Source organism: Cotesia typhae, unplaced genomic scaffold, assembly GCF_013202065.1.
Source record: "Cotesia typhae breed Kobodo isofemale line unplaced genomic scaffold, CoteBio_Ctyphae contig_48, whole genome shotgun sequence".
Classification (NCBI taxonomy): domain Eukaryota; kingdom Metazoa; phylum Arthropoda; class Insecta; order Hymenoptera; family Braconidae; genus Cotesia; species Cotesia typhae.
In genome coordinates this window covers 8,903,105-8,923,475 of record NW_027423756.1, presented here as the reverse complement: position 1 = coordinate 8,923,475, position 20,371 = coordinate 8,903,105, and the positions used below count along the sequence as shown (strand labels likewise).

The window sequence follows — 20,371 nt, the reverse complement described above, 5'->3', positions numbered from 1 at the left end:
TAATTTAACACATACGTATATACATATTTTTTTCTCAGAACTAATCATCAAAATTTCAATGCTTTTATAGAATCAATCAGTAATGGTAAGTAATGAACATGTGTCATAATTTCTATAAATGACTCTTTATTTGTATATTTCTAGCGTTAATTGTATTGATAAATAGATAAACACAAAAGATAAAGAACAATATAAGGGCAGTTGTTGCCTTTGATCAACCCAGTTTCTAACAGAAAGCAAGCGCCCTCTATTTGAATCCAATGCTGACAGTTATCAGCTGTTTCAGTAAACAAAAAGTAGCATTTCGCGATGGATGCTGATGAAAGTGGTGCTCCTCTAAAAAGTAATGGTACAGATAAATTATTAAATAATGAAGATTCACAATCCTATATTTTTGATTTTGAGAGTTGCAATGACAACTGGTACTTTATGCCAGACTCTATTCTCTTGAGTATATTCTCATTGCTTACTCCTAAAGAAGTTGTCAACGCTGGATTGGTATGTAAACATTGGTACAGAGTCTCTCAGGATGAGCTCCTTTGGAAAGAACTCTTCTACAGAACTTACAAAATAGATCCCTCTGTTGGAATAATGCCAGGTAATTACATATCTCTGCTTTAATATGTTTAAATTAACTTAGGATGTATGCATTTTTACATAATCGTCGTCATGAATATCATCATTACAACATAACTTTATTTTAACACCAGGAAAGACTTCATGGTTCGATGAATTCAGACGATTGGCTTATCATACACCTTTACTGGAAACTGAAGTGCTGTTAGACCATGCACATCAAGTTTTACACGTTAGTTTTTCGCACAATGGCAAGATGTTCGCTACTTGCTCTAAAGACGGACATGTCATAGTAAGTTTATTAATTTTCTATTATCAATTAAATTAAATATCATAGTAAAAAAAAAATATATGAACGTTTTCTTAGGTATGGAATAGCCAATTTCCAGCCACGGTTAAATATCAACATGACATGAAAGCTTTTAGTTGGAAATATACCCAATTTTCACAGTTTAATTGCTCTGATACATTACTTCTAGTGTCTGGTGTACACTTTGGAACTCCTCATAGCACATCTGGTGAAATTGCTGTGTTCAAATTAGCTCGTAAGTTCAAAACTGCTATTCAGCTACAGAAAATTTAACAATAAAAAAAAAAACTCAATTTTTAACTGACTTCATTTTATTATATACACTAAACATAGATATGTGTGACGAAATATCGTAATTGTTAAAGTTATTAATAGCTCAAAGTTCGATTCATGAATACCTACTGTTTGCCAAAATGATATTAACAAAATAGACAAAAGGAATACTGTAATATAGTAATGATTAAATGAAATACTAATAGATAAAAAAATTTTAATTACAGCTGGATTCGATTTACAATGCAGAGTTGGTAATAAACCATTTGACATATTCGGTACGTGGTACAGTGAGCGTTACCTTTTAAGCGGTGATTCGCACTGGCTTGCACCCATGGTGAGTTCAAGTGTCCTCTGGCTCAATAAGGCAAATCAGGAATCGGCTAGTGAGCATGTACCAATAATGAATCAACTGTACAAGTAAGTTACGCTGATAAATTGTATTGATAAATGAACTAATTATTGGTTTACTCATTTTTCACAAATAAAGTGCTGCATTATTATTATTATTATTATTATTATTATTGTTTATTTATATTATAGATTTTATAATTTCAATTCTACGTCTATACGCTCTGTGATGGTAGCTAATTGTTTATGTCCTGAACCTACGGAAGGTGAAGAGTCTGAAAGTCAACAGGCCACCTCAAGTCAAAAAGAAACTCAAGGAAGTTCCAGTCAACAAGAAGTTTCTTCTATGTCATTAGATAATAATCATCAAGAGGAACCTGAAGTTTTACACCATGCATCTTCAAGATTACAGTATTTTTTAATGTTTTCTAAAATTTGTTTTGCTAAATTGTTAATTTAATTTTAATTATTAATCAATACTTATGTTTTCTTTTTTATTTTTTTAGATACAGCACCTTAGAGGGTGGTTTTATGAATTGGAGACGATTAGGAGATGGTTTTGAATATGCAAACCCGATTAGATATAATGAAGAATATAGACAGGTTGAAATGGAACGAGAAACAACCGAAAGCGATAGTGAAACAGATGCACCTCAGTGGGAAGATGAAAGCGAATTGTCGGGTATATTTAGTAGTTATTTAATTAAGGGGGATAGCCACTGTAAAATTTCGGAAAAAAAATTTTTTTTTTTTTTTCATTAAACTGAAGTTTATATATTCAAAATTATGTATTTCAAATTTTATAGAAAAATTCCGAATAGTTTTCGAGTTATAGTCATTTTTATAAGAGCGCGTCGATTGACCGTTTTACGCGCGGCGCTTCGACGAAAACGTCGCCTGCTCGCTCCGTCTTTGATTCGTACGGGTTGGCGATTGTTTTCCCTCACGATTGTCAACCGTTACAATTATTTGACTTTTAACGTATATTTTTTCTTATTGTTGAGATACTGTACCTCATAGTTTAGTTGTTTTGTATGAATACACACTCGTTCTTTAATTTATTGAGTTTCTTAGTGTACTCGTTATTGTTTACTTACTTATTTTTTTAAATCTTCTGATCTTTTTTTTTTGTTTATTTAACAAAAAAATTTGTTAAATAATGGATCGTAAACAAAGTAAAGTTATTAAAAACGAAAGAAAACTGCCAAACGACAGGAAAAAATTTAATCGACCGCTCAACAGATATGAAACTGAAAAAATACTGGCTCTCAACGACGTGATAGTGCTTCCAAGAGGAAATTATCACAAAAATCTAATTGTACAATTGATTCGAGTATTAGCTACAAAATTATAAATTTTTTTCGATATTTAATTTACTAAGTGGCTGTGTATCGTGTAAAAAGTGTGGTGGTGATGTAAACTTTACTGAGACAAGTATTCGAGGATTAGGTTTTAAACTAGTTGTGAATTGCAAAAAATGTGATCCAGTTTTGATAAATTCATGTCCACTCATCAAGAATGCGTATGAAATTAATCGCCGTTTCATCTTTGCAATGCGGATAATTGGTATTGGGTTATCTGGAGCTGAAAGATTTTGTGCTTTCATGGATTTACCACGACCAATGTTCCATAGCTTTTACGATCGTCTGGTCACACAAATCAGAAATGCAGCTAGAAACTGTTGTGATTTAGTGTTGAAAAAAGCTGCTAAAGAAGAAATCCAAGAAACCTGCAAGCATTTAAAATCCAATGACATTCCTGGAATTTCTGTCTCCGGTGACGGTAGTTGGAAGAAAAGAGGGTTTAAATCTTCATTTGGTATATCTTCTCTAATTGGTTACTTCACTGGCAAAATCGTAGATGTAAGTATGAAATCCAGTTATTGTAAGATGTGTGCGCTAATGAGCTCAAAAAAGGAACAGCTGAATACGATCAATTTATGCAAGACCATGCTCTAGACTGTCCAATAAACCATGAAAATTCTTCTGGACAAATGGAGGTAGATGGAATAAAAGAGATGTTTATGCGATCAGAGTTATTACATAACGTTAAGTATGTAAACTATATAGGTGATGGTGACACTAAAACGTATAAAAATATTTGTGATGCTAAACCGTATGGGGACATGGTGAAGATAAAAAAAAGGAATGTATTAATCACGTGCAAAAACGAATGGGCAGTCGACTAAGGGCTTTGAAGAAGCAACGAACTAACAAGAAGACAAAAACAGGAAAAGAAGAAAATACACAGAAAAGTTTAGGTGGGAAAGGTCGATTAACGGACAAAGCAATTAATGAATTTACAAAGTATTATGGTTTAGCAATCAGACGTCATTCTAATGATGTTGATGAGATGTATAATGCTATTTGGCAAACATTTTATCACAAGTTTTCATCACCCGAAGATCCGCAGCATTTTCTTTGTCCTGAAGGTGCAAATTCGTGGTGTCAATTTCAAAAAGCTGTGGCAACAAATACTTTGGACTCATTAGTTGAAAAACCACCACTTCCTGCAGATATTGCGGAAGCTTTAATACCGATTTATGAAGATCTATCGAATCCAGAGTTATTGGAACGATGTGTCGGTGGGTTTACACAAAATAATAATGAAAGCTTCAATGCATTAGTGTGGCAGCTCGCCCCAAAAACAAATTCTTCTTGTTCCCTTATTGTTGAAATAGCTTTATATATTTCAACAATTACATTCAATGATGGGGCTCTAGCAACTCTGAAGATATTAGAGAATCTCGATGTTAAAGTAGGACCAACACTCTACTCATACTGCGCTGAGCGCGACGCTACTCGGGTTAAAGCTGCTGAAAGCCGCATGGAAACGGCCAGTAAAAAAATAAAAAAGTCAAGGTCAATACTAAAGATAAGGAGGAAGAACCCTCATATGGCCCAGGACTTGATAGTTTGATGTGAGTATGAATATTTTGTGAAAGACTAGATTTTAAAGTTGCGAGAATCTTCTTAAAACTTTACTCGCGTTTTTCTCAAAACGACTTTTTCAAACTTTCCGGTACTGTAACTTTCGTAAATATGAACCGATTCTCAATTTTTTGTTTCCCCGTATTCGTCTACTTAGTGGCTATCGTCGCACGTAGAGGATTTTGAAAATTTTAATTTTTAAGATTTTTTAAGGCTGTTTGAGTCCAAAAAATGAGGAAAAAGACGAAAAAATTTTCAATATGGCGCCATTTTTTCTCAAATCAAAATTTTCAAAATCCCCTACGTGCGACGATAGCGACATTCCTATAGATTAAAATGCCGTTTGGTTTTTTTGTTTCAGATAATCCGTTTTTGAGTTACAGTACCGGCAATGGAGGGGGAAATTTTTTTGGTGCTCTACAAAAATGTTTATAACTTTGTGATAACAAAATATTTTTGAATAAAAATTTAGGAGAATTATCCTCAACATATACTTTATAAAACAAAAAAAACCCGATCCCCAAATTCCTTTATTATCCTAGTAAAAAAAATTCCCGAAAATTGCCTATTTTTTCCAGCGTCACAGTGGCTATCCCCCTTAAACATTCACATTAAAATTTAAAAAGGACTATTTTTTTATTGTAACGTTATTTATAGAATTATCCGAAACAGCTGATGATTGTGATTCAGATGATTTGGCAGATAATCCAGAAAAATTTCTCATATTCACAACTGGATCTAAAACTTATACTCATCATCAAGTAGGATTTAAGCGGATTAAAGCGGTGAATTTTCCACGGAGATTAGATCCTGGACCGTCGCTAAAAGAGAGAATAGCACAGCGACAACGCGAGCGCGAAAGACAGAATTCTGGCTCTCATCCCGAGCCGAATTGGCTTGATTATGAATCAGTGGCTGAAAGGTTTGATAAGATCGACCATGTCATAGATCTTCATGGGCATATTATAGGAATGGGATTATCTCCAGATCATAGGTAATAAATAATAACTGTATACTTGAGCAATTACCTTAATAATTTAATTTTTTAAACTAAATTTGTCTTTAGATATCTTTATGTAAATACAAGACCTTGGCCACGGGGTTACGTTATAACTAATCCACTGAATCCTCCACCAATCGCTCAAGAGATAGATATTCATGTAATTGATTTAGTTACTTTAAAACAAGTAGGAACAATGTTGAGAGCGCACAAAGCTTATACATCAAATAATGATTGTTATTTTATATTCTTGGATGTCTGTGATGAATACGTTGCAAGGTTTGCTTATTTTATCACTTCGTTGATAATTATTCAATCATCGACAACCTTGATTCTTTTAACGAGTAAATATTTAAATATAATTTATATTTACAGTGGTGCTGAAGATAAACATGGATATTTATGGGACCGTCATTATGGCGTATGTCTTGCCAAATTTCCGCATAAAGACGTTGTTAATGCAGTGGCATTTAATCCCTGTAATCCCGAGATGCTTGTTACAGCCAGTGATGATTATACTATTAAAGTTTGGCGAAGTCGCGCCGCTATTAAAGCATTAGGACTCGATGAGAATGCATATCGACGGGGAATAGAGGTACGAAAAAGACATAGATATCATCGAAGTAATTGTAATGTCGACTGATTAAAAACTATTCAGTTTCCTATTTAAATATCTCCATGGTTAATATGGCTACACTGTACCCTTTCTATTACAAAAACAAAATACTATAAATTTATCGATATCTTGCCGTAAAAAAGTGATAGTAAAATTATTATATTAAGTACTTTCAAGTTGAAGTTTAAAAATTTTTAATTGAATCATAATTAAATTATACTGGAGAAGTTTAAAACTAGGAACTGAATTAACTTTAAAAAAATTTAGTGAGAATCGACTGTGAAAAAAATATAGGAAAATCTAAATATAAAAACTAAATTACGAATACGTTAAAATAAATTAGTACGATAAATGTTGTTTTTATAAGATATACAATTTATTTGAAAGATTAATGTAATTATTACTTAGTATTTACACCAATAATATTATTTTTCTTTATTTTTAACAATGTGTAAATATTTAACGCCCAAGGCGTGTTTTATTTTTTTAAATAATTTTTGTTTAAATTCAATGAATTTCTAACAACAGATCAAAAAATACGTACTATTACTTGTTGTTATTATTATTATTATTATTATTATTATTATTATTATTATTATTAATAATACAAATGATTTATCAGCATTTAAACTTTCGTGATAAATATATCAATCATCATATTTAAGTCCAATAGATGCAAATATACGCAACAAATCTATTTTACTCTATTGATTAATTTTAATCACAAAGTAAGCACAATACAGGGATTCAGAGACAAAAATATACATTTAAATAAAACTAAAAAATTAAATTATCATCTAAGTTCATAAATTACAAGTTATTATCAGATAGAATTTAATTTGTAAAATTTAATTTTTAATCGGGTAAAGGCAATTATTAAAATACATTTTATTAAACAATCAATTAATTTAATTTATAGCATAATAAAATAAATATGTGGCAATTAAAAAAATTTATGTTATCAAAAAGTAAATAACTGCAATTACTAACTATGTATTATTAATTTATAAATTATACAATTTACTGATATTAAAACGAGTTCAATTACTAATGTCTTTTATTCAAAGGTTCATTTTTATCACTGTTACTTTATTGAATTTTTAATTGAGTGTTCATGCTATTGAATATTTTCTATGAATACATTTATAAATAGAACAATAGTTTATTGGAATTTAATCAATAAACTTACTATTTTTTTGAATTATTAAAATTTTTCAAAAATGTATATCAATATCATTAATAATTATTTAAGATGAATATAATATAATTTAAGTTTTGTAACAATATATTTAAGCACTATTTCAAATGTCTTGTTTAAAAAGATGAATCTCAATAAAACTTATGAATGAATATAAATATCCAATAGCTTCTGTCAGATATGTCAATTTCATCGTTAAAATGAATAACAAATCTATATAATAATAATTGTAAATATGAAATAATTGTTAGGTTGAATGATAATAGATAATAATAAATATATTAATAAAGTGAACTTTAAACTTTTATCGATTGACAGTTGTTTTACATGTAAGTAAATATCGTTGTTGGTATTTTAATTATTATTACTGTATTAATAATTATTAATAATCTATTAAAGTTTAGCTATGTTCATCTGATTGTTACTATTTTTAAAAAGAATTATTATAATTCAATAACTACTGCCACTTATGCAATAATATGGCTAATAAAAAATGGAATATTTTACAATAATTGATAGATGAATGAATACATTTATTGGAGTATTATTAATATCATAAATATCGATTTTATTATTGAATTATTAAAAGTTGATAATTACTTTGTAATTATCACACTTGATAATTTTAATGTTGACAAAATGAGTTAATAAATGTCGAGATAGATATTAATATTAATAAACTGTTTTAATAATTTTTATAATTTGAAATTTTTCATGTTTTAATTTATTTGCTTAAAATTTTAGAAATTTGATTTAATATTATTAGAGTTTTCAGGTGGATCCTACTATTGATTCTAAAACAGATAAAAAAAATTGATTTTTTATTAATAATATTAATAGTTTTTTCATTAATTATATTTCAGATAAGATCGACTGAACGTATATTTCATTTTTGGGCCGAAAAATATTTTGGTATCAGACGTTATAAGTCTGAAAAAATCGACACCAGGAAAAAAGATAAAAAATTAAAGGCCCGAAAAAAAGATATAAATAAAATCAAGTTATGATGTGGAATAATAAATGTTTAATAATATTACCTGGTTGAGGTAAATTGTCATGAGGTGAAGCGGCAGTACCTGATAGTCCTTTTTTATGAGCTTCTTTACGACCATGACAATGCTCGCACTCATTATCACTTTCGTCTGAGCTAGTTTCTCCAAATTGCCTAGGTTTTTCATAAATACAGCAGCCTAAAAAAAAATATAAGTCCACTAATTAACAATTTTTTTTTAAAGAATAATTACAATTAAAATTAAACTTACACTTAGATTTCTTCTTATTCATATTCTCATTATCTACTGTGCTAGAAGTCCATTGAACTTTTTTATTTGATCTTGGTTTACGCAGACACAAACTTATTGTCGGTACATCCTGAAAATAATTGAATAATTTTATTTAAACAAATGGTAAACGTCCAATTAATAGTAATAAGGTCAATTATAAATGAAGAATCAAAATTTATTTATTGGATTAAGTTTATTAATTTATAAAAATATATTTTAATTCATTGTATAACAGTGTAAATAAATTTATTGTATAATTTTATTCTTAATTAAACTATCAATTATTTGATCAGAGTAATTTAGAACTTGTTTGAGTACTTGACGAGTGTGTTGACCTACAGTTGGTGGCGGTGATCTAACTTGATTTTCACCATAACTAAATTTAACAGCTGGTCCAACAACTTTAACTTTACCCATTTGATCGTGCTCCAGCTCTTTGACCATTTTAATAGCCTTAATATGTGGATCATCAAATACCTAAAATAAACATAAACTTTATAGACTCATAAATAAAATATAAAAAAAATAAATTAAATTAAAATAACAATTAAAAAATTAATTACCTCTTGTATAGAATTAATTGGCCCGTAAGGGAATGGAGCTCCTTCTAATATTTCCGCCCACTCTTTATTACTCTTAATCTTAAATTTATTTCTTAATATCTTGAGTAATTCAACACGATTAATGACTCTAGCAGTGTTATTAATAAATCTTTCATCATTAGCAAGTTCTGGTAACTCAAGAATGTCGACAAGTGCCTTAAACTGAGCATCACTTCCAGTGCAGACAGTCATAAATCCATCACTTGTAGGAAATGCTTCGTAAGGAACAAGACTCTCATGCTCAGAGCCCCACCGTGTGGCTTCTTTACCAGCATTTAAGTAATTGGAAGCCACATTAATCAGACAAGCAACTTGAGTAGACAGTAGATTACACTGAATCCACTGACCTTGGTTGTTTCGAGTTCTTTGATATAACGCAGCCACTATAGCACCGTGAGCATACAAACCAGTAGTTACATCAGTAATAGCAATACCTACTTTACAAGGGTCACCGTCTTTGGGTCCAGTTATATGCATAAGACCACCCACCGATGCTGCAATTACGTCGTAACCCGGTCTCTGAGCATAAGGTCCTTCATATCCATACCCAGTTAATGAACAGTAAATTAATTGTGGGGCTGCTTTCTTTAAATCTTCATACCCCAGACCCATTTTTGAGAGTTTTCCTGGCACAAAATTTTCAATTAATACATCTGATTTTTTAGCTAGCTCATAAATAATATCACGGCCTTTTTTAAAATCAATACAAACACTCTTCTTATTTCTATTCACACTCAGAAAATACGTCGCATGTTTAGTGCCGGATAAAAAAGGCGGGCCCCAATTTCTACACTCATCTCCAGTTCCTGGTTTCTCTATTTTCAGTATTTCAGCTCCTAGATCACCCAGTATCATAGTGCAGTAAGGGCCAGCGATTATTCTTGTCAGGTCTAATACTCTTATCCCAGCTAGAGGCGATTTATCGTTATTGCTATCTGATGAAGTGCAAGTTGCTGAGCTGCGATGAATAAATCTTCGTCCCCGAAGGTTTAAACTTGACATGTTTTTCAATTTATTCATATTAAATATGAATTTAACAGCACTCATTTTTTAATTTTCTAAACTTTAATAACTAAAACTTTTAACAATACCTGATCAATAAATTTAATCAAAGATTTTCCAGCAAAATATTTAATAAATATACTTTGCAGGATTAAATCAATCATATGATGTGTTATGAATGTTGACAATAAAGATAATTAAAAAAAAAAAAAAGTTTATTTATCATGTGTTAAGAAAAATGAATTATACCTGTCCACTGTCGTTGACATCCCCCTCTAAAATAGTCTCAGTTTGTGATTGCGAGCTGGAAGGTCCTGCCATTCTTGCCATACGTTATTTTATCTCAAAAAAAAAAAAAAAAAAAAAACGCTAGTATTATCCAATCACCAACACAAAGCTTAAATCACAGCTTCTAATTAAATTAATTTACTGTTTGTTATAAGCGTGTGACGTTTAATTTTTACTCTTCGATAAACTAACCGACGGCGCCATTTTATCTCTGGACATCTAGCGTTGTTCTTTAAAAATAAAAATGAAAAATAACGAGAGTTATCTGTAACAGATGGAGCGACTTAATCTTTCTTCTGAGAAAACATGCACATTCGTCTCTAAAAAGTGAATCCCTTCTTAGCAAGTAAAGCTGTACCCCCATTCCATCCCATCTTGGCATAATGAATGTATGCGATAGTAGTAGTGATGATAAGTCTGGTTAAGTGGAAGAGTAACAGAGAGAGGTAAATTTTAGTTTGGATGTCTTGCTCTTTTTGGTCTTATTTTTATTCTCCCGTCTTCAGGGAAGATATCAAATTGCGGAACATCCGGAGTATTAAAGTGGGAAAATTACTTTGGGTATATGCAACAGAGAAAGCTGATAGTTAGATTTAGATGGATACTCCAGTGATTGTTCAAACGTGAGATAGTCATATAGTCATCTAGGTGTGGATATATAAGTATCATCGTCTGTATAAGTACCACATATATCTATATATAAGTACTATCTATGCAATGGTAAATGATATGAATTAAAAGTAGTAAATGTGAGCACTCTATGACTATAAAGCTAAATACAAAACTATGAGCTCAATTGAGTTTTGGTTGGTTTGGTCTTGGTCGTCTTACTGGTGATTGTGTTGATGGTGCTGTTGTTACAACTCGTGTGCTCATGATTTTATTGAGATTCAGGTTCAGATTTAACGGTGTGGTGTTATGATAGACCAGCAAAAGCGATAGTGATGGTGACGACAAACTACTCTATATATTGTCGTGATGAGCGGGCGCAATTGAATATTAATTATCATTAATAATTAAAGACTCGCTTTAATAAAATTGTTTAATAGTTTTACTGATGTGTGATGGGAAGGGATGATGGACGGGTCAGTACAACGACAAGAAGACATTATTACATTGAGGACTGAATTTAGTGTCTCAAGTAGGTGCTGTAGACCTTAATAAAATAAAAAAAAAATTACAAAAAAAAAAAAAATAGTAATTGCTGGTACTGCTGCTGGTGTTATTGCTGTTATTACTGCTGCTGCTACTGTTGCTATTGCTCTGCTAAGGCTTGCCACTTGTACAATTATTATTTTTTTATATATTTAAATTTAAATATATAATTATAAATACATAATTACTTGGTACTCGATGGACGCGGCCATGTTTATCAGTGGTGACTTTAAAAATAATTATAAAAATTTTATTACCAGAGAGAGTTAAAGAAAATAATACTGCAAAAATAAGTAAAATACTAACAACCGGTGGAACTATTGGACTCGGGCCCAGATATTTAACGTAAACGGAGCCTGGACATAATGCCGGGATGCGACGTAAAGGCAAGATATCTGCCAGCCACCTTCGCGTGGATCCTTTTACTCAGCACCACAACCCTCTTTTTTTATTATCCGTAAGTATATATCAGTCTTCCTTTTTTATTTACTTAATCTAGTTGATTAACAACTTTTTTTAATAACCGTTATCAAAACCCAGTTATTTAGATTGTTTTTTTATTTTTTCATTGACCAGATGCCAATACTATCTCTTCAAATACCCATGGGTACCAGCTCTCCAAGGAGTGATTGCCTTTTTTGTACTGGCCAACTTTACCCTTGCAACTTTTATGGACCCAGGTGTCATTCCAAAAGGTAAAGACTAGTAAATCACTTGACTAACTAACTAAAAAAAAAAAAAAAAAAAAAAAAAACTACACACAAGTTTATTATATGTGTCGATATAATGTTGTTTTATTTTATTTTGTTATAACAGCACCTCCAGATGAAGATAAAGAGGATGAGTTCAGGGCGCCGTTATTCAAAAACGTTGAGATCAATGGGATAACTATACGTATGAAGTGGTGTGTCACTTGTAAATTTTACAGACCACCTAGATGTTCACACTGTAGTGTCTGTGATCATTGTATTGAGGTATGTTTACATACATTACACTTACTCACATGCACACGACAAGTGAATATAAATACACATATGCTTTTTTTTTTTTTTTTAATTCTTTTTTTGACCTATTTTTAACTCCAAAAGTACTCTACTGGTATCGTTCTAATAACTTATATTTCATACGTTCCAGACATTCGATCATCATTGCCCATGGCTGAATAATTGTATTGGAAGAAGAAATTACAGATTTTTTTTCTGTTTTTTATTATCACTTAGTTGCCATATGCTCAGTATATTTGGGCTCTGTTTATATTTTGTTTTGGAGCATAAACAAGAACTTGGAGAGGTCGATACGACAATTGCGTATCCTTTATAACTAAAATATATATATTTTTTAACTTGTCATTTAACTTATCCCGTATTACGGAGTATATTTTTTATGTATAGAAATAATTAATGACATTCAATGTTATATATAAAGATCCTTAACTTATTGATATAGTATGGTGCTGATGGGCGTGGTGGCAATATTATTTATTCCAATTATTGGGCTAACAGGGTTTCACGTAATGCTTGTGTCAAGAGGACGTACAACAAACGAACAAGTTACTGGCAAATTTCAAAATGGTTATAATCCATTCTCACGTGGATGCTTTCATAATTGTTGTTATACACAATTTGGACCACAATTTCCTAGGTAAATTTCATTTTACTTATTTAGTTATTAATTATTGGATTTAAATTTAACTATCAATACCCGAGGCTTTTCATTAATATCTATAAAGACCTAGATCATATATTCTACATAAAATTAATGATAATAATTCATTATCAATCAGTTTCAATAGTTTGATAGTAATTTCTCATTAATATTTAATTAAGGTTTGAAACTTGACAGCTAGTCACTCGCTTAATTAATTATTTTCCTCGAGAGATACATATCATAGATAGCTCAATATACTTAATTAACACTTGGATCAAAACATACTTTTTAAAATATAAAAAAAAAATACTCATTAAATAAAGTTCAATGTACTAAAGTACAGCAAGTATTTTTTAAATCTAATTACTGAGTTTAAAATCTTTTTCACTAAAATGTACTTATCATGAATTATGAACGTTGAAAAAAAATCTAATTACTATCTAATTATTATTTTTTTTTTTTTTTAATTTATATTAGAAGACAGAACAATCGGGATCTAATATTATGATAATATATTCTTTTTTCTGTTTGACCTCTCAGCCTTTTATAAAATGTACTACAAAGAATAGTTTAATATTGTCACAAAAAAAAAAAAAAATTGAAATGAAATATTTAACACTTACATAAATCAATCTAGAGAATTTACGAGGCTCTACAATGATGTTATTATGTAAAAGACATTGAAATAATTACATTTTTTTACCTTGTTATTAAACGCATAAATACATTATTAGCAAGAAAAAATAATTATGAATTAATGATGACAATGAAAATGATAATAATTTTACAGTTTAAAGAAGCCTGAAAAATACTTAGAAAAGCGTCGAGGTGCCTCTGCGTCTGAGATATCTACGATAGGAAGCGAGAACCAGGTAAAAACCTATATGGATAGCAGCAATGGTGTTAGAAATGCCAGTTCAAATGCTTACAACAAGGTAAGAAGCTAGTGTTGTTCAGCTAGACATATAAATATAATCTAAAACGAAACAAAAATTCATAAAGATGATATATATAAATATATAAAAAAGAAAAAAAAATCCTCTATAAAAACACTCTATACTATTTTTGGATAACGCTTATACCATTGCATGAACAAACGATTGGAGACCAAAAATGACTTACGTCTACAACTAAGTGAGTTATGTAGTGCCTCAAGTAAAACTTTTCCTTGCTTACTTTAATTCGAAAGTTTTTTAATTTTTCTAGCAGCATGTAGTTTATTTAATATGCTAAAGAAAAAAAAAAAGAGTTACAAAGCCGGGTCTTATCTTGGAGACTTGTTTAAGCTTGCGAAAGATAGTACTAACATAGTATTAGAGTTAATTCAAATACAAGACCTTTATATGCAGATTTCAACGATGTCGAGTGACAATTGCTATCCAGTGAGTCACTTATCATCTAGCTTTCACGATACCTACATCTGAATGGTTCCTTTTGTCCTAAAGCATTCTCCAGTAATCACACTTCCTTTTCCTCCACGTGCTAATTTTCATCTTAGCCATCATGAGTAATCATCATCAGTTTTATATCTAAAGACTATCATCTTTTATCAGTGTTAAATTATTAAATGAATAGTTTGTATTGATTTACTGTTTTTAATCCTATTAGTTTTATTGATTATTAATATAATTATGGTGTTTCAATGATAGTTATCTCCTGGTCGAGACGGATCTGACACGGATATGGAACCAACGGCTTCACAGTCTGCAGATTGTGAGCCAACGCCTCCGTTACAAAGACACGGATCGAAAAGTAATTTTTTCCTGCCACCTGTGGAGACAAACGATTCGCCTAGACATCCACCTCCACAGCACCGCCATCCAATGCACTATCCACGCGGAAGTCCTCACCCACGATCTAGGTAAGTCTGTGAAGACTCTAACATAAATTCTGTTCAATTGTTTACCAGTTTACTTTTTATTATTGATTTTTATTTATTTATTTATTTTTTTTTTTTGTATTAATTATAAAATGTAACTTTTTTAATTCAGGGGAATGAATGGTTCGCGAAGTCATACGCCGGACGCATTGTCGCCGGAAGGAGCGGGATCACCAGCCGCTGGTTCGCAAAGAGGTCAGGGTCAAGGTGGCGCAAGCCCAACTATGCAACAACGCATCAGAGCTATCGGTGTGCCCACGCCTCTTGCCATTTCCAGTCCAATTCGCAGGTATATACATCGCTTCTATCATTAACTTTGTGTAACATTTAATTAGATAGATCATATATATATATACATACATACATATATACGTCTATATTACTGAGCTACTGCGGTGTACATTATTGCGATGGAGGTTAAACAAACCGATATATTGATATTTAGTTGACCACAAGACCATCATTCCGGTCACTAACGATATTAAAACACACATACACTTGTATATTTATTTATTTGTTTATTTACTATTATCATTATTATTATTTTTATTGTAATATGAGTGTACGTGACTATCAGCTGTCACGTATGATGAATTGTACTGGCACGTTGGCAGACAGTGAGACAAGATATTGTAATTAATATTTATAGATAAAAATAGTTTTTTTTTCTTTTTTATTACTTATTATTATTATTATTATTATTGGACGTAAAAAAATTTAAGTATCAAATTTTATTTATGCCGAAGATTTATTATTATTATTTTTATTATAATTATTAAATTATTACTCTAATGAAATATTTGCTAGTAGATTTTTAAATAAAATATAATTTTTTCTTTTGAGCACGAAGCTGCGGCAAAGGATAAATAATGTATGATTTTTTTTTGTTGGTAAAAAATAAAACAAGTGCAGCACTCGCACTGTCACATAATAAATTTTTAATTATATATGTGTTAATAAGCTCTAGGTTTCACAACAATGTTTTTCTTGTTTATTATTTTTTGTACTTTATTTATTTTTAAGTAGAATAAAAAAGTACAGAGATATAAGGAACACGTAGTCGTGAAACCATACAATAATAAGTAGATTTGCACGTAATTAAAAAGAAAAAAAAATAATTAAAAAAAGATTAACTAAAAAAATAAGATCAGATAAGTATAGATAAGTTTGTGTCCCACTGCAGGGGGTGGTAACTGCAAGGAGCTGCTCTGTTACAACATGTTGTTGCGACCTACTGCAGGTAAACACGAACTTGGTCCTACGAAGGACAATTTCAACAGTAGTAGTTTAAAAATAATGCTTTGTTGCATACATAAATCAAAGTATATTACATTTATTATTATTATTGTTGTAATCATTACTATTATTTTTATTTTATAAATTTTTATTAAACATTGGGTTTTATTTTTATTGCTACTTTACTTTTAAATTATTCTTCAACATAGATGCTAATATTTTTTTTTATCCAGGAATGACTGCGCGCTGCTCTCTCTTATGTCTCGCCAGAGCCGTATTTTGTATGGCTAAAATTGCTATCAGCATTCGCATATTCATATATTTTTATTAATTAATTAATTAATTATTTATTTATCATTATTATACATACATCCATATTTATTATTATTATTATTATTATTATTATTATTATTATTATTATTATTATTCACTGTAATTCGCGCATTGTCGAATAATTTTTTTGCCGGTTGTTATCAGTGATATTGTTTATAATTAAAGTAACAAAATAATAAAATAAAAAATAAATTAAAAATATGTTTCAGATCGAATCCAGGTACACCGACGCAAATACGTCGGCCAGACTTTATCGGTGTCACTGAAGCACCGACATACTACGACGTGCAGCATCATAACAATACAGGTGGTAACGTTCCGGGATACAGCCCACAACGTCGTTTTCTGTCTGAAAGTGAGCTGATACGACAAAACAATGATCATCCCTACTCGCGTACCAACAATACCGTGGATAATATACGTGAACTGGCTGGTTCACCGCAACGGGGTGTCTATATGTGGAAAGACAATTCACCAAGTGGTTACCCAGGTCCACCAGGTATGGGAGGCGTTAATATGCCAGGCAATAATATCGGAATACCTGTGCATCCGTCGGCATTATCACAACGACCTCCACCGCCTTACGATTATTACTGTTCGAATCCGACAAGCCCGACACAGCAGCTATACTCAACAGCTCCACGTGCGGCTTATCATCCTGCCTCGCGAGGTGGTGTACCTGTATTTCCTCCCACCCACCAGTCGCCTCAGGTCAAGCGTAAAAATCCACCGACCATGGCAACACCAACGACTCCAACGTCCAACGACGCACGACGACGACCCATGTCATTTGTACGTGCTTTAGAGATGAATGACTCGATGGAGATGGTCTCGATACCCAATGATACGAGATCCTCACAAAGACCGACAACTCCAACCCCCGATCGCACTAGTGTTTATGATATGAACTATGAAATATCTGTATAGCCACGCTTGATGGTCTCCGTGCCTAATGGTTGGACGGGGATTGCGGATAAACCGGCTGCTTATATTGCTAGAACTTATGATACTGGTCATGAAGTGTCTGTTTAATAACAACTAATAATAATTTTATCAAATTATTATTTTTATTAATCAAATCTCAAAGACTCTAAGTCTTTAAATTAAAACTGAGGTGCAAAGTGACTGCCAAGCGAGTGTTTTTAAAAATAAGTTTGTGATGTCTGTTATACGAAATCTTCCTTGAAAGATACTGTTTATTAATTAACAGATCGTTTGTCTCCAAACTATTTAACTTATATGTTAAATATACATTTGCATCACATATTAATAATAATTAAAAATAAATGTGAGTTAACTGCTACTCCAGCTAATGTCTCTTCCGGATAATGAGGGGTTTTTTTTTTTTTTTTTTCTAAACAAGTACTGAGAATTTGTATAATACTTTATCTATACTACGAAAGAACAATTAAATATCAGCTGATATGATATTGTTTTGCGTTTAAACTGCATTGATAGTCACAGAAAAATATTAATACTCAATGATGTAGAACAAGGACTTTATTATTTTATAATAATAATAAGTAGTAAGTTAGTGTGACCTTTGTAATAAATTTAATCAAAATTAATTATGAGGATCAATAGATAAGCTATTTTGTTATTATGTTAACATTTATTTCAAATCATTAAATGTTAATTAATATTGTTAATAAGGTAGTTATTTAATAATTACTATACATCATCGAGTATTTATTTTTTTGTTATTTATCACGTGGCAGGAAATCACTCGTTTTTTATTAGTACACATTAAGGTCAGTTAGATTTTTATACAGTGTCACAGTGACTTAATTCAACACGCGGCTTACATCGATCAACTATTATTTTTTTTTGTTGACAATTCTTTTTTTTATTTTGATATTGTTTACTATTAATAATAATTGTTTTTTTTTTAAATGTCTGAAGAGATGTAGGACACGTGGGTGAACTGTAATTAATGGAGCAATTATAAAAAAACAAATTAAATCAATACACATATTTGTGTATTAAAATAAGTAAATAATTAAAATGAATAAAAAAAAAATGTCGTGTCCAATTAAAACATGTTACTTAATTGATTTAAGTTATTATCTAAATAGAGTAACAAATTCTGTGTAAAATAATCGTATGAAAATGTGTAGTAAACAAATTTATAATTACGTATTTAACAATTTAGTATTTGCAGTAACAAAAGATGATGATAATATTATCAATATTATAAAAAATATATTTACAATAAATTTTACTTGTTGTCTTTTGTTAAATATTTGTTAATTTAAAATTCGAATTAATGTTGTATACTAACACACTACACAATTGTATTAAAATCAAACATCATAATAGATAAAAATTTATTATTTATCTTTCAATTGATGAAAATTATTATTGAAATAATGCCGAAAGGTATGTGCATGGTCGTATGTGTGTTGAGTTAAAAAAAAGAATGTGTACATGAGGCTTGTTTATGTGAAAGTAAAAGAAACTAAAACAATGACGTACATTTTTTTAAAGAATAAACGGAAAAAATCGAATAAACATTTTGTTTATTTAAAAAAAGAACAAACAAATAAAATAATAATTTAATTAATGGAAACCTTGTAATATATACATTATATAAATTTCTATAATAACTAATGGTTGTTAATTGAATTTATCTTCGGTATTTTATTATATTACTAATTAATTAAATATTTAAGCTTTGTAATTATTTATTTGGTATTTTTAAAAAAAAAATATGAAAAAAAAAAAAATAAAAAAATTAATCTGTACAAAAAATAATAATTTAATGTAAGCCGTGAGGTGCTGAATACTTTTGCACTTAAATTGTGTTATTGAAAATATATTAATTAATAATTGATATTGATTTATATTTTATTATTAATTTTAAAAATTAATTAGAGGCAAAAGTATAATAACGAAAGTGCACAAAATGCGATGGATACATATCGCCAAGCGATTGTTATTATTATTATTATAAATGCACCCTTTTCAATTAGCCCGGTAATAATAGTAGTTATCAACAATAATAATAATAATGAATCATAAAACAAGTACGTATATTTAATAAATAATTAATATTAATAAATACAAATGTGATTTCGTCCAACGTGTAGTTAAACCGGTTAAAAATAATAATAAATATGTTCCAATAAATTTTTCGGACATTGTGTGCCAAAGTAGAGCCTCCTTAAAATTCAAACCATCATTTAATAATTATTTAATTAAGCTATTAAAGTAATTAATGTCAGTAAGAACTGAAATCAAACAAAGAACAATTAAGAATATTAATTTTTTAAGTAAATGGGTGGTAACCAATGCCATCTTTAGCAACAAAAATCTAAAATAAAAATATGATATTATAAATAATAACAACAACTTAAATAATAATTTAATATAATAGTATTTGATAAATTAATTGTTTACATTCAGTGTAATTGTACATATATTATCCATTGTCATCAAATTACTTATGTAAATGTACATACACGTAATTTCAGTACCTCACGGATCATCGACGCTGCCGTCATAATAAATATTTCAATCAGTACAAAATCATTTTTATTTTTATTTTTTTAATTATTAATTATGTGTTAAATTAATTGTTAACTTGAACAAATTCAATGATATTAAATTTCGCTGTCACTTGACAATTTTTTTTAATAACTAAATTATGGCAAAAAAAAATTATTAAAAAAATGGACTTGTAGAAATTTTAA

General features: G+C 30.0%; 5 protein-coding genes across 6 annotated transcripts; 3 read left to right on the top strand and 2 right to left on the bottom strand.

Annotated features, from left to right (window-relative positions):
* Positions 1–157: 157 nt before the first annotated feature.
* On the top strand, positions 158–8,285 carry Fbw5 (F-box and WD repeat domain containing 5). Of its 2 annotated transcripts, XM_074246891.1 has the most exons (10): positions 158–598; positions 711–868; positions 944–1,121; positions 1,387–1,579; positions 1,703–1,921; positions 2,017–2,192; positions 5,098–5,434; positions 5,507–5,719; positions 5,816–6,035; positions 8,118–8,285. In XM_074246891.1, the coding sequence occupies exons 1-10, from the start codon at positions 310–312 to the stop codon at positions 8,259–8,261; spliced, it is 2,127 nt and encodes a 708-aa protein (XP_074102992.1). In that variant the 5' UTR covers positions 158–309; the 3' UTR covers positions 8,262–8,285. The 2 variants fall into 2 exon arrangements, with proteins under 2 accessions (XP_074102992.1, XP_074102993.1); XM_074246892.1 differs by lacking the exon at positions 8,118–8,285 and having other exon boundaries at positions 165–598; positions 5,816–6,661.
* On the top strand, positions 3,668–5,090 carry LOC141530049 (uncharacterized). Its single transcript, XM_074246904.1, has 2 exons — positions 3,668–4,430; positions 4,802–5,090. The coding sequence occupies exon 1, from the start codon at positions 3,683–3,685 to the stop codon at positions 4,427–4,429; it is 747 nt and encodes a 248-aa protein (XP_074103005.1). The 5' UTR covers positions 3,668–3,682; the 3' UTR covers position 4,430; positions 4,802–5,090.
* Positions 6,411–10,612, bottom strand: LOC141530050 (E3 ubiquitin-protein ligase PPP1R11-like). Its single transcript, XM_074246905.1, has 4 exons — positions 10,391–10,612; positions 8,517–8,625; positions 8,292–8,444; positions 6,411–8,048 (listed from the first exon to the last, which is right to left on the bottom strand). Exons 1-4 carry the CDS (start codon positions 10,469–10,471, stop codon positions 8,026–8,028), a joined length of 366 nt encoding a protein of 121 aa, XP_074103006.1. The 5' UTR covers positions 10,472–10,612; the 3' UTR covers positions 6,411–8,025.
* LOC141530045 (succinyl-CoA:glutarate CoA-transferase) lies at positions 8,682–10,376 on the bottom strand. The gene is made up of 2 exons (XM_074246899.1): positions 9,101–10,376; positions 8,682–9,014 (listed from the first exon to the last, which is right to left on the bottom strand). Exons 1-2 carry the CDS (start codon positions 10,184–10,186, stop codon positions 8,784–8,786), a joined length of 1,317 nt encoding a protein of 438 aa, XP_074103000.1. The 5' UTR covers positions 10,187–10,376; the 3' UTR covers positions 8,682–8,783.
* Positions 10,613–10,803: 191 nt separating the features above from the next.
* On the top strand, positions 10,804–20,207 carry Zdhhc8 (zinc finger DHHC-type containing 8). Its single transcript, XM_074246895.1, has 10 exons — positions 10,804–11,570; positions 11,845–12,041; positions 12,161–12,279; positions 12,401–12,558; positions 12,719–12,891; positions 13,031–13,225; positions 14,022–14,166; positions 14,881–15,092; positions 15,223–15,399; positions 16,889–20,207. Exons 2-10 carry the CDS (start codon positions 11,950–11,952, stop codon positions 17,604–17,606), a joined length of 1,989 nt encoding a protein of 662 aa, XP_074102996.1. The 5' UTR covers positions 10,804–11,570; positions 11,845–11,949; the 3' UTR covers positions 17,607–20,207.
* Positions 20,208–20,371: the final 164 nt, after the last annotated feature.